The following is a 17,472-nucleotide window of genomic DNA, read 5'->3' as shown; positions in this document are numbered from 1 at the left end:
GCAGTACTGCAGGCTACTAAAGCTGACTGTAGATCTGCAGGTCAGTGGTTCAAATCTTATCGCCGGCTCAAGGTTGACTCAGCCTTCCATCCTTCCAAGGACCCAGATTATGGGGGCAATATGCTGGCTCTGTTAAAATGTGCTATTGCTAACATGTTGTAAGCCGCCCTGAGTCTAAGGAGAAGGGCGGCATAAAAAAATCGAATGAATGAATGAATGAATGAAGTGGGTTGAGGGGTCAGGTACTTTTTTATAAAGTTGTATTTGCATTATCTCTATTTTGTTGGGAAATATTGTATAGCAGGAGTCCCTATCCTCCTGTCTGCAGACCACTATCAGGCCGCAAACTATTTGCAATCGGGCCACAGGCCTATGAGCAGCGGGCCAATGCACAGGCTCATGCAGTTCAACTCACAGAAACAGCGGGTTGGTGCACACATGCAAGTGTACACAGTTCAACTTGCAGGCAGGTTGGACCGCCACTCATACGAGTCGAGCTGCACCTCCATATGCGCATGCATGCACACCAGCCCACCACACACACGCATCCTGGTTTCCCTCCCCCCCCCCCCCCCAGTTGGGCTACCAAAAGGTTGTGGACCACAGTCTGTTTATTTTTTCTGGTGCTCTGTGTTTGCTGCAACACATTTGTCTGAATAGTGTTCTTGCACAGCTCCTCTTGTGGAAGTTTGGGTTTTTATTTTTCAAGAGACTTGCATTTCTAAGTTGCTATTGGGTTTTTTTTTCTGATGAGAATATTCAGGAAGAGCAGTTTGTTATATTTTCTTCTCCCCTTGTGAACTTTATTCCTTTGAAGATGGGGTTGATTGTTTCTTGTGTCTTCACCAGTTCTCCCTTTTTTATTACGACATCGATGTTTGGCCATTGTGTTTGAAGAGGACCTTGACATCTAACAGGTTGTGGGCTGTCCAGGATGTGTCTGCATGTGTCTGGTAAAGCTTATACAGGCACAAAAAGTTCTGCCACATGTTAGGCAAACATGTGTGGGCACCATTGTCGCAGCATTTGCAGCTCTGGCTTTGCGGAGTGCTCGCTTCTCTTCTGCTAAGATAGTTCTTCCGTCCACGGATATCTGGCAGCCTTGGTGGATCATCATGCGCCATGTTGGTCAATCTTGTTTCAGAGTTTCCCAGGAATTGGTGTCGATATCGAGGGACTTGAATGAGGCTTTCAACGTGTCTTTGTATCGCTTCCTTTGTCCCCCATGCAATCTCTTTCCTTTAGACAGCTCATCGTAGAGGAACTGTTTAGGGATATTATGGTCTGGCATCCTAGCAACATGGCCTGCCCAGCATGTCTGGGATTTCATCAGCAGGGTGGGAATTGATAGCAGGCCTGCTCTGGAGAGGACCTCAGTGTCTGGCACTTTATCCTGCCACCGGATCCTCACAATTCTATAGAGGCAGGTCATGTGGAAGTGTTTCAATTGCCTAGCACAGTGATGGCAAATCTTTTTTTCCTCGGGTGCCGAAGGAGCCTGTGTACTATCATGCATGTGTAAGTGCCCACACCCAAAATTCAATGCCTGGGGAGGGCGAAAACAGCCTCCCTCAAACCCACGGAGGCCCTCTAGAGGCCGGAAATGAATTGTTTCCCAACTTCTGGTGGGCCCAGAAGGCTCGTGTTTCACCCTCTCCAGGCTCCAAAGGCTTCCATGGAGCCGGGGAATGATAAAAACGCCCTCCCCCTGTTCTGCCGGGCTCTCTGGTAGGAGCCTCCCAAAAATTCAGGGGTACAAATTTCAGACACACACGTTTGAAAATTCAAAACAATGTTCTTTATCACAAAATTCAAAATAAACTAAGCACTCTTTTTGTATTGCAAAGAGCACTCGTCCCAAAACAACCAGGTAATCTGTACAATTTCCCTTAAGCAGTCATTAAGTACTTAGCTAGCAGCTGTGAAGAAACTTCACACCCCTTCTTCTTCCAACAAAGTGAGACAGACACACACACACACACGTTGCTCTGCTTTGGTTTCAAAGGCGTGAAAAATCAACAAACAAAGTCCGGAGAACAGCAATACACGATTCCTGAAGAACTGCAATCAGATGCTCTTCCACAACGGCCAAACCCACACGCTGCTATTTATAGCAGCAGCCCTAATTACTGGAGCCCCACCCAAACACAGGTGGCCTCTCTTATCCCTTGTAATATGTCCTTACTTGGTCTCTTCTACGCATAATTCTGTGCTTGCGTGGGTCCAAGACGTCTTCATCCGAATCAATGGAAGATAAGGGAGATTGACTGCCTGGGCTGTGTGCCAAGCCCCCCTCTTCCAAGTCACTCCCACCTTCTTCTTCATCCGAGGAAACTAAACTCTGAACTGACTCTGTCGGCAATAACACAAGCCTATGACATGTTGAAGTTTCCTCTGCATCCACCTCCACATTCCCTGGGGCAGGAGCTGGGCCAGAGCTAACCACAACACCCCCATTTCCCTGGAGGCTCTCTGGAGCCAAAAATGCCCTCCCAGAGCCTCTGTGTGAGCCAAAAATCAGCTGGCCAGCACACACATGAATGTTGGAGCTGAGCTAGGGCAATGGCTTGCGTACCTATGGTACCCGTGCCATAGGTTCGCCATCACTGGCCTAGCATGTCTCCTGTATATGGTCCAAGTCTCACTGGCATATATTACGATATATCTACATACCAGATCCATATTTTAAGTAGAGGTTTTCTAGAGACTGTATAACACCTTTTGCTGGGGGGCCTCTGATTGTTGGTAATATTTGTCCATCAAACTGAAAGTAAGTAGTGAGGCAGAGGTTTGATAAGGTGCATGATTCTGGGTATTTCTATCTTGGATTTAGTGTATTTAACTAGGTTTGGGTATGTTCGTCATCATCATCATCATCAAAGAGTAGAGAGAAATGGAGTGCCCAAGCAGCACCTAGAGCTACATGACTGTGTGTCTTCCAAGAATCACCAGCACAGTATTTATATAAATCTTGTTGCACAAGTGGAGTGGCTGACCAGACTTTTAATCACTCAAAGTTCATAGGCTTTACAAGGTCACTTTGCTTATTTCAAAACAACGGGTTTTTTGTTGTGGGTATTTTTCCAGGAATGTCATTTAAACAGTAGTTGATGAAAGAAACAAAATGCTTCTCTTTTCTGTTTATCAGAAGAACATAACAGCCTTTCTCTGCTCTCTAATCGACTGACTGTAACATTTTTTAACACTTGAGAATATTTATAAAACTTGAGGAAATTTACAATAAATCTTCCCATTTATTTATTTAATTTTGCAGTGAGCCTTCAAAATAAAAATGGTTGAAGTGTGCTGTTTATGTGCATGAAGAATTTTCCTCATTTCCTTAGCTAATGTGTATCCCAGTGCAGATTGAGAAGAAAATTTGAGGTTTTTCCTCGAAAAAGGAAAGAACAGTAATCCAATAGAGTTTCCTTTGGGCTTTCTAAAGCAGGGGTCCCCAACCACCGGGCCGCGGACCAGTACCGGGCCGCGGGGCATGTTGCACCGGTCCGTGGAGTCAGCAGCTGCCGGCCCTCATGCCGCCACCCCCTCCCTCCAGCGCTTCGCCTCCCGCTGGGCAAGAGGCCTCGGGAGGCAGGTTCTGCCGGCCACAGGACGATGGACGGGACAGAGGGGCGGGAAGGACCGAGAGGCTCAAGCCTCTTTTGGCTTCTGCCGCGGGGCGCTTTTGCGTTTTTGGCTGGGGGGGAGGCAGGAGGGCCAGCCTGACCCCCTGTCTCCAGCGTTTAGCCCCCGCTGGGCAAGAGGGCTTGGGAGGCAGGTTCTGCCGGCCACAGGGCGATGGCGGGAAAGAGGGGCGGGGAGGACCAGCACCCCCATGCTTAATCCCGCCCCCAACCACACCCCTTTCCGCCCCCACCAGGCCATAGAAAAATTGTCTTGCTGAAACTGGTCCCTGGTGGAAAAAACGTTGGGGACCACTGTTCTAAAGGAATAAACATGGTATTGTAATTCATTGCTGTGAGTATACTAGGGATTCATATCTTCACAAAGAAGACAGTGTCAATCTATTCTCCAAAGCACCAGAAAGCAAGACAAGAAGCAATGAGTGGATGCTTAATCAAGGAGAACTAAGAAGAAATTTCCTGATAGTGAGAACAATTAATCAGTGGGACTACTTGGCTCCAGAAGTTGTGAATGTTCCAACACTGAAAGTTTTTAAGAAGAGATTGGAACATAAGAACATAAGAGTCCTGCTGAATCAGGCCAGAGCCAATCGAGTCCAGCATTCTGTCTCACATGGTGGCCCACCAATTGTACATGGAAATCTTGAGCAGAAAGAGAAGGCAAAACTCTCCCTTTCCCTTGACCCCCAACAAATGGTACTCAAGGGAATCCTGCCTGCCTCAACCAGCATAGAGGCGGCACTTGGATATTCGTTCAATAACCACCTATACACTTGGCATCCATGAATCTGTCTAATCCTACCTTGAAGCTATCCAGGCTGACAGCTGTCACAACCTCTTCTAGAAGTGAATTCTATAAACCAACAACCCTCTGGGTGAAGAAATATTTCTCTTTATTTGTCCCCACTTTCTTACCTATGAGCTTTAGGGAGTGCCCCGCCACCCGTCCTAGTATTGTGTGATAGAGAAAATAATTTTTCTCTACCCACCTTTTCTATACCATGCATGATTTTATACACTTCGATCAAGTCACCCCTTAAACGCCGTCTTTCAAGGCTGAAGAGACCAAGGCATTGCAACCTGGTTTCACAAGGGAGGTGCTCCATTTCCTTGATCATACTTGTTGTCCTTTTTTGCACCTTTTGGGAAATGTATCGCAATGCTTTCCCCCTTCACAGAGTGGGGGTAGGGGTGGCCTGTGCGTGACACATCGGGCCTGCGGGCCGTCAGTTCGACGCCCCTGGTACAGGGTTGGAGATTGTACTAGAAGACCTGCAAGGTCCCTTCCATCCAGAGATGGGTTCTTCCCGGTTCAGACTGGCTTCCCCAAACCGGTAGCAACCCACTGGTGACATCACAATGATGTCACAGAACCCGGTCAGTCAGTGCTGGTCCATAGTGCCACCATCTCTTTTAAAACAAAAAATTTTTTTTTAAAAAAAACAAATTCTTCTGAGCATGCGCAGAAGCAAAGTTTCCGGCACTACGTACCCGTTGCCATCTCGGTTTTGGCCTATTTTTTTCCATATTTCTTTGGCATCGCATGAAGCGCATGCGTGCCTACAAGGTATGGAGGGAACAAACTAGCAGCAAGGTAAATTAGAACTCATCCCTGCTTCCAACTCTGTTCTCCAATTCTTATGCGATTAAAGGTTTCCAAATTGACTGCCCTTTTCCTTTGCTAAACTTGGAATGCCCTGCTAGTAACATATTTACAGTATTGAATTTCGGTTTATACATGTGTTCTGCCGGCGTGTTTCAACCACCCGTAATGACAGGGTAATTAGTCCAGGAAGACACACACCACACAATAAAAGGAAAACCCAAAAGTTTTTATAAACAGAAAAACAGAAACAGCTCCATTTTTAAATGTCAAAGGGATTTTCTGGTACACACAAGGCACAGGTTAAATGCAATCCAATTGCTCACCCAATAACTGGGAAATTAAGTCCAATTCTAAAGTCCAGAGGGTCCACACACCATCTTGAACAGCACAAAAACCACGATCTTGACAAAACAATGAATCAGATAAATTGCCATGAGGTTAAAACACCAGGTTGCACTTTTATCTGTAGCACTAATTACAGCAGCCCCACCCAACCACAGGTAGCCTCATTTTCTCTTGTAATAATCCTTCAGTTGTTGTCCCCTATGCATCACTCTACGCATGCGTGGATGTGTCATTAATTCTTATTCAGAATCCAAGGATGATACAGATGATTGATCTCCTCCTGGGCTGTCTGCCAAACTCCCCTCTTCCCTGTCACTCATGCTTCCTTGGTCAGAGGCTTCGTCGGCAGATTCCATCGGGAGCAAAACAGGTCTGCGGCATGTGGATGTCTCCCCCACATCCACCTGCACATTCCTTGGGGCAGGAGCTGGGCCAGAGCTAACCACAACAACATGAGAACAAAAGGAGACCCATTCCTTTGCTGCTAGAAAGTGAGCACCACTGTTTCCTTAATTTCCCCTGAACTCAGCTGGTATTTGTACAAGCCCATGTAGTGAAGGTATAGAGTGGTGCAGTGGCCTAGAGATGGAGCTCTCGCCTCACAATCAGGAAGCTGTGAGTTTGATCTTAAATAGCGGCAGATATTTCACTCTCTGGGCACAATGAGTAAATATCTGCTACAAACCCTCCATTGGCGACAGGAAAGGCATCCGGCCGGTAAACACTCAGCTCCCAACTCTACCCCACTGCATAGGATTACAGAGATCATTAAACGCACCCCAAAAAATTAGTGAAGGGGTCATTAAACACACACAAAAAAAGGAGTGAATAGCTCCTTTAAGGAATTCTCGACAGCTATAGCAAGGGTAACCACAGCAGATCCGAGAAGTATTTGCCTGCTTTAGTTTCAAATAGTGAATCATATTAGTATATTATATTTACATACTGCTCAAAAAAATAAAGGGAACACTCAAAGAATACATCCTAGATCTGAATGAATGAAATATTCTCATTGAATACTTTGTTCTGTACAAAGTTGAATGCGCTGACAACATGTGAAATTGATTGTCAATCAGTATTGCTTCCTAAGTGGACAGTTTGATTTCACAGAAGTTTGATTTATTTGGAGTTATTGTTGTGGTTAGCTCTGGCCCAGCTCCTGCCCCAAGGACTGTGGATGTGGGGGAGACATCCACATGCTGCAGGCCTGTTCCCCCCCCCCCCCCCGTGGAATATGCTGATGAAGGCTCCTCTGACCAAGAAGACATGAGTGACGGGGGGAGGAGAGTGTGGCAGACAGCTCAGAAGGAGATCAATTATCTAGCTCCTCCTTGGATTCAGAATAAGAGTTAATGATACAGCCACACAGCTGCAAGCTAAGTATCACAGAAGTAATAAGGGACTTGTACAAATTACCAGTTTGTTTGGAGACCAATGCTCTTTGCTATCCCAAAAGAGGGCTTGGTTTAAGTGAATTTTCATTATAAAGAACATTCTTTTCAATTTTCAGATGTGTGTGTGTCTGAAATTGTATCTGTGCATTTTTGGGAGGATTCTACCAGAGAGCTCGACAGGAGAGTTATAGTGTGCTGTTTAAGTGCTCCCTTTATTTTTTTGAGTAGTATATTTTATATTTATTTGATTTGTATGTCACCCATTTCCCTAGAGACTCTAGGCGATTCACAACAAAAAATAAAATATATAAATAGTATTAAAACTTCTAAAAAATAATTTAAAAACAATTTGAATCCCACAATGTTTTTAAAAAAACATGCATGCTATTTATGGCCGGAACTCGATGGTATCCCATCAGATCAACGGCCCCAGGCCTGCCGAAGAAATTAGATATTTACAGTTTTCCGGAAGGCCAGTAGTGTAGAGTCTGAATCTCAGGAGGCAGCTGGTTCCAGAGAGTCGGAGCAGCCACAGAGAAGGCCCTCCTCCGTGGACCCACCAGACAACACTGTTTAGCTGACGGGACCCAAATCTAATAAATAAATAAATAAAATAAGACCAGCCCTGTAGGACCTTATCAGTCGCTGGGAGCTATGTGGTAGGAGGCAGTCTCGAAGATAGTCTAAACTATGTTTCCTTTTTTTGTAGATGTAATGCCCTTAATTTATGTAACTTAATGTTTTTTATTACTTATAATCTTACTTTTCCTTAAAAATAATAAAATTACGTAGAAAAGGGGAAATTTTGCATTCTTTTTCCTGCAAGTGCTTATTTCTGTTTTTAAAAAATAGGCCTGGCCACCAGGGGGCAGATTGGTTTTTAAATTCAGAAAACAGCTGTATTTTATTGAGTTGACTTCTAGGAATTATTGCTCTGCTGTTTTAATAGGCTTCCTGGTGTATGTTTCTTCTTCCCTATTGATGTTTCTCTTTTTAGAGAAAAGGAAAGTAAGTTTGGTCAAAGTTCGTATTTATTTTACAACCTGCTTTTTCTTCTAGGAAACCTTTGTTCCTGTTCTTTGTTCTTTTGATTCAGGGAAATGCAGCAATATGCCTCAAAAACCTTTCTGAATCATTCTGGGTACTTTTGTCTTTTTATGAAAAGGATTATAGCTTTTTCACAACAAATGACTGAAATAAGTGGTTTGCTTGAATATGATAGGTGAATTTTGTGTAAATTACAATGGTAACTTTTTTGACAGGAGTTAGGCTCTGGCTGATACAAAGCAGGTTTGTTTGTTTGTTTGTTTGCTGGTATAATAATAATAATAATAATAATAATAATAATAATAATAATAATAATGTATTAGATCTGTATGCCGCCCCTCTCCGAGGACTCGGAGCGGCTCAAAACAGCAAAACACAATGTACAAATCTAATGTTAAAAACAATTTAAAACCCTTCTTATAAAAAACAATCACACAACCTAACGGACCATACCTTTAAAAAAATAGTAGCTAAGGGGTGTATCAGTTTTGTTTCTTTATTTGTTTATATTTCTATGCCTTCCAACTCAGGGACCGCCTTCTGCTGCACGAATCCCAGCAACCAGTTAGGTCCCACAAAGTGGATCTTCTCCGGGTCCCGTCAACTAAAGAATGTCACTTGGCGGGACCCAGGGGAAGAGCCTTCTCTGTGGTGGCCCTGGCCCTCTGGAACCAACTCCTCCCAAAGATTAGAATTGCCCCCACCCTCCTTGCCTTTCGTAAGCTACTTAAAACCCATCTCTGCCGTCAGGCATGGGGGAATTGAGACCCTCTTCCCCCTAGGCCTTTACAATTCTATGCATGGTATGTATGTATGTATGTATGTTTGGTTTTTTATATTAATGGGTTTTTAATTGTTTCTAACATCAGACTACTATTGTACACTGCTTTATTGTTGCTGTTAGCCGCTCCGAGTCTCCGGAGAGGGGCGGCATACAAATCCACTAAATAAATAAATAAATAAATAAACTCCCTAGGGATTCAGGGCGGCTCAAGGTTCAGGTTTCCCTGAAGCAGCTTGGAGCAAGTCAGGAGTTATTCAGATTTTGGGGGTTTCAGAAAGATACAAAGCAGCTAGTCTTAGATTTTTTTCTTAAATAGGGTTACAATTCCGGTCTAAATTCTGCATGAAAGAAACAGTACAGGCTGTTTCTTTCATGCAGAATGGAGAGGACAGGAAGGGGAAACATGCCTCGAATTAAAACCTGTGACCTTCTTCATGTAGGACATCCCAAGCAATGATCTGCGTGATATGTCTTACTTGGCTGTTTCCTGGAACATTGTAATTACCTTTCTCTCTGCATTTCTGGGCTTTGTCGATCCCTTATATTTTGATGGTGCGAATGGTTAAAATGCTTGAATTCCACATATCTGCTCTGTCTGTGTACTTGGGTTCCACAGTATAAAACGTCATGGAACTTTTTGGTTCCTTGGTTCATGGCCAAACCATTTTACTTGATAAGGAAAGGAGGGAAACAAACAGCCACATTTTCAAGTACATTGGCTCCTTCGGGCTGTGTCCTATCTGCATTGCAGTTTCTGTTAACTGCAATGCACTTCTGATGTTACAGGTTTTCTGAGAAACATTGGATAGGTATTGGACTATATTCATAAAAACATGCCATAGAATCGTAACAAAACTTCTAACAGAACTGGATACCCTTTTAAAAAATGGGGGGGGGGGTTTCCCCCAGGAAAAAAAAGTGATACTTTTCTCCAAAATTTCCAACTTTTAATTTTTTTAAAATTCTAAATTCTCCACATAAAGGGGGGAAAAAAACCTCTTTTGGTGTTCCTAAGAAGAAACACTAAACATCTTGGGCATTTTTCAATGGGAAAACTACCGTAATTTTCACTCCATAAGACACATTTTTTTCCCTTCCAAAAGTGGGTGGAAATATCTGTGTATCTTATGGAGCAAATATGAGTGAAAGGCAGCAGTGGCAAACGGCCACAGTGATCCCCGCCATTTTGAACAGCTGATAGGTGGTATTCCAGGAGGTCAATCCAACCACCAATCAGCTGCTCGGAGGCCAAGGCTCCAACGTTTCCCTGCAGAGGGGGCAGGCTGTTTCCTTTTGCTGCAAGGACACAGCCAGATGAATAATGGATGGACGCTGGGAGGCAGAGGCAGAATTATTTTTCCTTGTTTTCTTCCTCTAAACCTAGGTGCATCAGGATCATTTAGCAACTTAACTAAAATCAATGAAACCAAAAGCAGATCAAAATTTGCTTTATATTGTCCCTCAAAGCAATAGAAAAGTGGAGGTGATTATGTATTATTAATTATACAAGAAACTGGTCTTTTTTTACTTTTAGTACTTCAGTTTTCACAATAGTAATTGGGGAATAGTGGAAAACTTAAATACAATGACACACATACAGGATTCAGTTTCATTGCTCATTTAATTTTTAAAAAATAGTATTTCACTGCTTACAAACTGCCTAGAGTTGATTAGAAAAAAAAGTTCACAATGGTTTGCTCGATTATTCGAAAAGCAGCCCAGCCACACTTTTTGTCGATCTTTTATCTTGACTTTTATCTTGAAATATGAGTTGCATGGATGTATTAGCATTTATCTCCTTATTGGAACTCTAGAGACGGGGTGTGAAGCCTTTGCTTAATGAACCTAATTGATTGCATTGCTGTGGGGTATTTATTGTTTATATTATTTAATGTTTTTAGTGTTAATATTGATTTCTTTTATCATTGTATTTTTAGTATTAATATTGACTTCTTTTATTATTGTATTTTATTGTGTTTTATATTGTTGTAAGCCGCCCTAAATCCTACGGGATTGCGCAGCATAGGAGTCAAATAAGTTAACTTAACTTAACTTAAATTAACTTAACTTAAATTAAATTAAATTAAATTAAATTAAATTAAATTAAATATTAAATTAAATTATTAAATTAAATTAAATTATTAAATTAAATTACTAAATTATTAAATTATTAAATTAAATTAAATTAATTAAATTGGGATTTGAATATCCACCGCTAACCTAAACATTGTCTGGACACACCGCTTAGCAATGGCAGTTTCAGTAGTCCCAGTTGCAGCCGGTGTTCAACCAAGACCTCAAGCTTGTCCTGCCCTGCCAAGCTTACCTCGGCCTCAACTTTCCCCCAACACCTATCTGCACCCCTTTCTCTGCTCTTTTGGCAACCTGGGCTCCATTGTCCCTGCACTTCACCACCATCACTCTGGCCGCCTTGTGCTCCACTGCCTAACCCGCCACAACTGACCTTCGCAGAGTTTTTCCTCCTGCCAAGGCACATCCTGCCTGACTCCATTTACAGTCTTTCTGAGGCCTGGCATGGCCTCACAAAGAGCCAAGCCAGATGCACTTCGGCAGTGGGAGGAAGAAGATGACGTAGGTCGACAGACAACCCGGGGGGGGGGGGAGGGGGGAGTAGGGCGGCCACAAGTGCAGAGATAGGGATGTGATAGGCACTCCCTTAAATAAGCTTAATAGGGTGTAATTGCACTTTTAAGAATTGGTGCCAGCTGCTTTATTTTATTACCTTTTACAAAATCTGAAATATTTCCACAGCGGTGACTTACTGTGCCACACAATTGCATTTACTCCCTTTGAGTAACTAGGAGAGATGGGAAAGTTTTCCTTCGAGGTTTCTGTGGCCTCTGCTGCACTATGACCTACTTTGTATTGCTTGCTAGCTGGAAGAGGAGAAGGAGGAGGGGTTTGTGAATGCCAGGTATATGAGTGCACAGTTTGTTTTTCCAGTCGTTCAGCACCGAGTGCAAAACTAATAAGGAAAAGAAATCTGTCATTATAAATATTTATGCCAGTTCATTGTTTACAAACCACAGGTGGTTGTCAAATTAAAGAAAAGCCTTTTCGATTTTATGTTTTCATAAAATTTGTGAACGTTTGTGCTCTTTGTGGATTTTGCTCGTGCACAAAGGTTAGATTCAGGTTTTAAAAATATACAGAAACTTTGAGAAATTGTTTCTTTTACTAGAACTAAGCATTTTGTATTTGTTTGTATATTCAATTTATATAGCCACCCGTTTCAAACCATGATTGGTTTCTTAAATTGGGATTTTTAAACTACTTTTAATATTAGATTTGTTTATATTGTTTTTTACTGTTGTTAGCCACCCCGAATCTGCGGAGAGGGGTGGCATACAAATTAGATAGATAGATAGATAGATAGATAGATAGATAGATAGATAGATAGATAGATAGATAATAAATACAATTAAAATACAAAAAATAAGTTAACTATGAATAGAAGCCAAGATTATAATATGTCGGTGTCTCTATAACCAGGAAATAAGGCCCTTGACACATTCAGAATTCCAGAATCAGGCTCACAACCAGGTCTTCAAGGTCTTCTAAAAGGCCAACAGGATAAGGGCCATCCTAATATCTGGAGGGAGAATGTTCCAGAGGGCAGAGGATGCTAATCTAGTCCCGCCAGCTGACATTCAATGGTTAATGGGATCCAGAACATACCCATCCTGTTGGACCAGATTGGAAAGATAGAAACAGCTGGGAAAAGGCAGACCCTAGGGTTGTGGTGGTGAACCTATGACACGCATGCCAGAGATGGGACGCAAAGGCCTCTCTGTGGATACGCACATCATCGCCACCCCAGGTTGCTTTCTGGCCAACAGCAGACTTTATGTATAGATCACACTGCCTTCCCCCACCCCATTTGCAAAAAAACAGCCAAACCATTTGTTAACTTTTTGCCCAGTTCAGTGAATTGCTGATCGCACATTGGCTGGGCCCTTTCCACCTCTCCTTATCTTGCTTCGCCCGCATTGTCTGCTCGCCAGAATCACAATTGCTGCCCAACTATTCTTTGGCTGCTGTCTGGTTTCTCATCCACACCCCGCTTGCCTGCCGTCGCCGCTTGTCAGAACCACATGGCCCAGGCCCAGCTGCTCCCGCTCCTCGCCCGCTTGACCACCAGGAAAGGCCCCAAAGTGCACTGTCCAGGGTCCATGTGGGCTGCTGCAAGGGGAGGGCTAGCTGGGTGCTGCCCAAAACATGAGGTTGGCAGGAGGAGCCAATGCCCTTGCGCCTATACCCCACCTGCCTGCCTCTGTGCCGCCTGGCGGCTTTTAACAATGTTGCAGCCCTGGGAAGCACCCACAAAGAAGCCCAGTGCTACACCTGCAGGTACATGGAAAAGGCTAATTTTTCTGATCTTAGGAACAGAAGTGTGGAAAAAGAGATAAAGCAGTTCAATCTCAGCACTTGGATTCTCAGCACGTAAGGGTAGAGAATGCAAGTGTTGAGAATGGACCGCCTTCTGCCGCACGAATCCCAGTGACCGGTTAGGTCCCACAGAGTTGGCCTTCTCCGGGTCCCATCGACTAAGCAATGTTGTTTGGTGGGACCCAGGAAAAGAGCCTTCTCTGTGGCGGCCCTGACCCTCTGGAACCAGCTCCCCCCAGATATCAGAGTTGCCCCCACCCTCCTTGCCTTTCGCAAGCTCCTTAAAACCCACCTCTGTTGTCAGGCATTCTGGGAATTGAAATTTCACTTCCCCCTAGGCTTAAAGAATTTATACATGGTATGCTTGTATGTATAAGTGGTTCTTTAAATTGGGGTTTTTAGATTATTTTCAATATTAGATTTGTTTTCATTGTCTTTTCATTGTTGTTAGCCGCCCCAAGTCTTCGGAGAGGGGCAGCATACAAATCTAATAAATAAAAATAAATAAATAAATAAGTGTAGAGAATGCAAGTGTCAGAATGAATCATTTCTTCTCTTTTTCCACACTAGGTACAAATAGTGAATTTCTTTTCATTTTATTCAAATAACAACAAAAAAACAAATACAGTGATCCCTCATTTATCACAGGTGTTACGTTCCAGGACCACCCGCGATAAATGAAAACCACGAAGTAGGGATTTTGCTTTCCCTCATCGCGTCCAGAGCAGAAAAGCCGCCGAGGCAGAGGATGGTGAGCCTTCCGCTTCCCCCTCAGCTCCGCTACAGCCTCCCCAAACCCGGGCAGCCCTAGAATCCTGGCCGCCAAGGCCTCCCCCCCTCCGCCCAGCCACTCACCCGCAGTGGAACTCCGCTGCCAGCTCCTGCAGACACCGCGAGCCCCTGACCACGCATGGGTACATGTATAAAATATAATATATAAAAACCCGTGATGAAAGGTTAACCCAGAAGTGGCAAGGAAATACTGTATAATTCAGTATGAATTGGCTTTCCAAGCCCTCCTTGAGGCACTTTTTTTACATTGGATGTCTATTTGAAATGCCAAAGAAAAATCAATGATATATTTTTCGGACCTTTGGAGGTTCAGACCGTCAATCATTCACACTAGTCAAAGTTATTTGTTTAAAGCAAAACTAAAAGGTATGAATTAATTTTTCTTTAAAAATTGAGCTTTAATTCCAGAAGTCCATTCTTTAAACCTGGACTTCTAGAATTAAAAGGCTCTTTTAACATGATAATAGCTGTTTTGAAAGATGAGTTATAAGCTATTTTTACATCTGGTAAAAATGCAAAGACAAGGAGTCCAAGGAGCAAATAAAAGACCTTCATGTTGGGATTGGTTCTGGACCAAATCTTACGTGTGGGACAGAAACCAGCTCTCAGCCCTCCTTGTGGCTCCTTGTGTGTGTGTGTGTCTCCCATACACACATGCTCTAATGCCTGAGGAAGCAGGAGAGGGCTACAAGTGTCCTGGTTGATCCCAAAGGGGAAGGCAAACATGGCCAGTTAGCTGGGTGCTGTGAAATTGCTTTCTCCTATTTCCATTTCCGCTGGTGGACAGCAAATTCAAAAGGAATACCAAGCTGAGAATCACTGCTGTAGATTGGTTGATTAGGGAATATCCATTTCTTTAGTGTTAACTAATAGTATTAGCTATTTTTGATATAGGGATAGGTTTGTACTGGATGCTTCATTTTTTTTTTAAATTGAATTTTTTTTTTACTCCAAGTCTTGAATATTCATAAACGAGTGCAGCAAAAAATGCAAAAACAGGTAGTGGAAGATCATTCCAAGAAACCTAGACAGAAGTGATTGAAAGCAGTGGGAAAGCATTATGTACAGTATTCTGTGTGATGAAAGTGTTGTGTGTCACACATCAAGTGTCAGACAACACTTTGACACCGACCACAAAAGTGTTGCCGAACTTGGTGCAACTGAAAGAAAAGAGTTTATTGAAGGAAATCATTCTCAGTCTCTTACTTTTTCTAACTATCTTTCCAGAACAAATCATTTGACAGCTGCCAGTTTTCAAAATTCACTGTGCATAGCAAAACATGGCAAGCCCCTCTCTGATGGGGACATTATAAAAATGGCCATGTTGTCTGGGAATAATTCTCTTTTTCATGATTTCCCAAACAGGGAAAAAATATTAAACACATCTCAGAGGTGCCAACTTAGCAGAAATACTGTTAAAAATAGAATCCCAAGTGATGTTGGTTAGCAGCTCACCACCTAAGGAAGGCAGCCTGTTACTGTACTCCACATGCTTGGATGAAAGCACGGGTGTAAACAGCTATGCAAGGCCGGCAGTAATTTTGTATTATGCTGTTGGTGACATCATGAGAGCAGAGCTGGTGAAAGGGGTGTCTTTGCCTGAAAGAACACAAGGGATAGATATCTGCAATGCTCTGATGGAGGCTTTTTGGTCACAAGACATAAGACCAGAAAAAGTGGTTTCAATTACTAGTGATAGGGCACCTTCTATAGTGGGGGCAGCATCTGGTTTCACACAGTTGTTTGTTAAAGAAATAAAGTATAAAGTCATTCAGTTCCATTGAACTCTTTGTGCCAGGGAAAACAGCAAATAAATCTCAAGATGTCACAAAAATGGCTCGTGCTCTGAATTTTTGACAGTTTGAAGCACTTCTTGAGGAGGTTGAGGCGCAGTATAATTGTTTACTTACGTACACTAAGGTCCAGTGGCTGAGTAGAAGACGAGTCCTAGAGAGATTTGTAGGCTGCTTGGATGAAATTAGTCTGTTTATAAATGGAAAAGGGCAGGAATATACATAGCTTACTGTTATGGCCTGGGTTACCAACCTCATGTTTTTTACAGATTTTACAGTATACTTCAATTAGTCCAGAGTGCAGCCACTTGAGCTGTTGTGGGTGTGCCCAGGTATACCCACATCACACCAACACTCTGTGAGCTGCACTGGCTTCCAGTCGGTTTCCGGATGTAGTTTAAGGTGTTGGTTATCACCTATAAAGTCCTACATGGCTTAGGGCCAGACTATCTACAAGACCGTCTTCTTCCGCCCAACTCCCAGCGACCAATTAGAACCCACAGAGTTGGCCTTCTCCAGGTCCCATCAGCCAGACAATGTTTATTGGTGGAACCACATGGGAGGGCCTTCTCTGTGGCAGCACCAGGTCTCTGGAACCAGCTTCTCCCGGAGACCCACACTGCCCCTACCGTCCTGGCCTTCTGGAAAGTCGTTAAGGCCTGGCTTTGCAAGCAGGCCTGGAGTAGTTGAGCAAGACCATCTAGCTCTGACCAAAAAGAATGAATGATTATATTTTTAGGGGTTTTAACTGTGTTTTATTGTTTTTACTTGCTGAATGCTTCCTAGAGTCTGGAAAGAGTTGGGCAGCTTATAAATCTAATAAACTAAATTAAATTGAATGTACTGAGCAAAAAACTACAAGGTTTAGGGAAAAGAGCAGAAAAGACCGGTAGGAACCCACTACTGGAATTGGTGTAATATTAAGGTTTTGGTCTTGGTTATGGACTGTGGATTTTATATAATTGTGAGTCACCAAAATCTATGATAGTGGCAACATACAAATTTTGGCAAATAAATAAATAAATAAATAAATAGTTGTATCTTCTAGGAACTGGTTTCACTCATTCTGGATGAAGAACAAAGGAAAAGATTGACTTCTACATGCAGCAAGGTCCTTCAGAGATGTGGTCCTGTTATCCTGGAAGTTGGCTGTGGCTCAGGGGCAATTGGTTTAAGTCTTCTGAAAAAACTTCCTCACGTAAGTGACATTTCATTAAACAGATTCTCCCCCCCCCCACCACTCCCATCCCTTCCATTCAATTGTGTCCAATTCTCAGAAGCTATGGGGAAAAGTCCCTGTAGTTTTCTGGCAAGGTTTCTCAGAAGTATTTTGCCATGGTTTCCTTCCTGTGGTTGAGAGAAAGTGAAAGTGACCCAAGGTCACACAACTGATTTTGTGCCCAAGGCAGGATTCACACGTCCCCTACATTCTAGCCTGGTGCCTTAACCCAGAGGTCCCCAACCGCCGGTCCGCGGACCGGGACCGGGCCGTTGGGGTTTTCCAGCCGGTCCGCGGCGTCGGAGACCCAAAGCCCATGTGGAGGAAGACGGAGCCAAGCGGGGCCACCCGGAGACCTTTTCCCGTCTTCTTCTCCTCGCTCGCTCCCCTCATAGCCAGCAGCCCCGCTCGCGGGGGGATGCCCGTTCGTAGCTACCA

The 17,472-nt window shown here is 43.4% G+C and overlaps 1 protein-coding gene across 6 annotated transcripts in view; it reads left to right on the top strand.

The window, feature by feature from the left end:
• The window catches only part of HEMK1 (HemK methyltransferase family member 1), a 66,929-nt gene that overhangs the window by 10,795 nt on the left and 38,662 nt on the right, over positions 1 to 17,472 (top strand). For 5 of the 6 annotated variants that reach the window (XM_070738729.1, XM_070738728.1, XM_070738730.1 and 2 more), the window contains one exon: positions 16,864 to 17,013. In XM_070738729.1, coding sequence (XP_070594830.1) covers positions 16,864 to 17,013 — 150 coding nt within the window. Of the gene's footprint in view, positions 1 to 7,900; positions 7,998 to 16,863; positions 17,014 to 17,472 lie in introns of those variants that run through there. The other variant, XM_070738734.1, reaches the window with a different exon arrangement.

Source organism: Erythrolamprus reginae, chromosome 2 (genome assembly GCF_031021105.1).
Source record: "Erythrolamprus reginae isolate rEryReg1 chromosome 2, rEryReg1.hap1, whole genome shotgun sequence".
NCBI lineage: Eukaryota > Metazoa > Chordata > Lepidosauria > Squamata > Dipsadidae > Erythrolamprus > Erythrolamprus reginae.
This window is presented reverse-complemented; position numbering and strand designations above follow the sequence as displayed.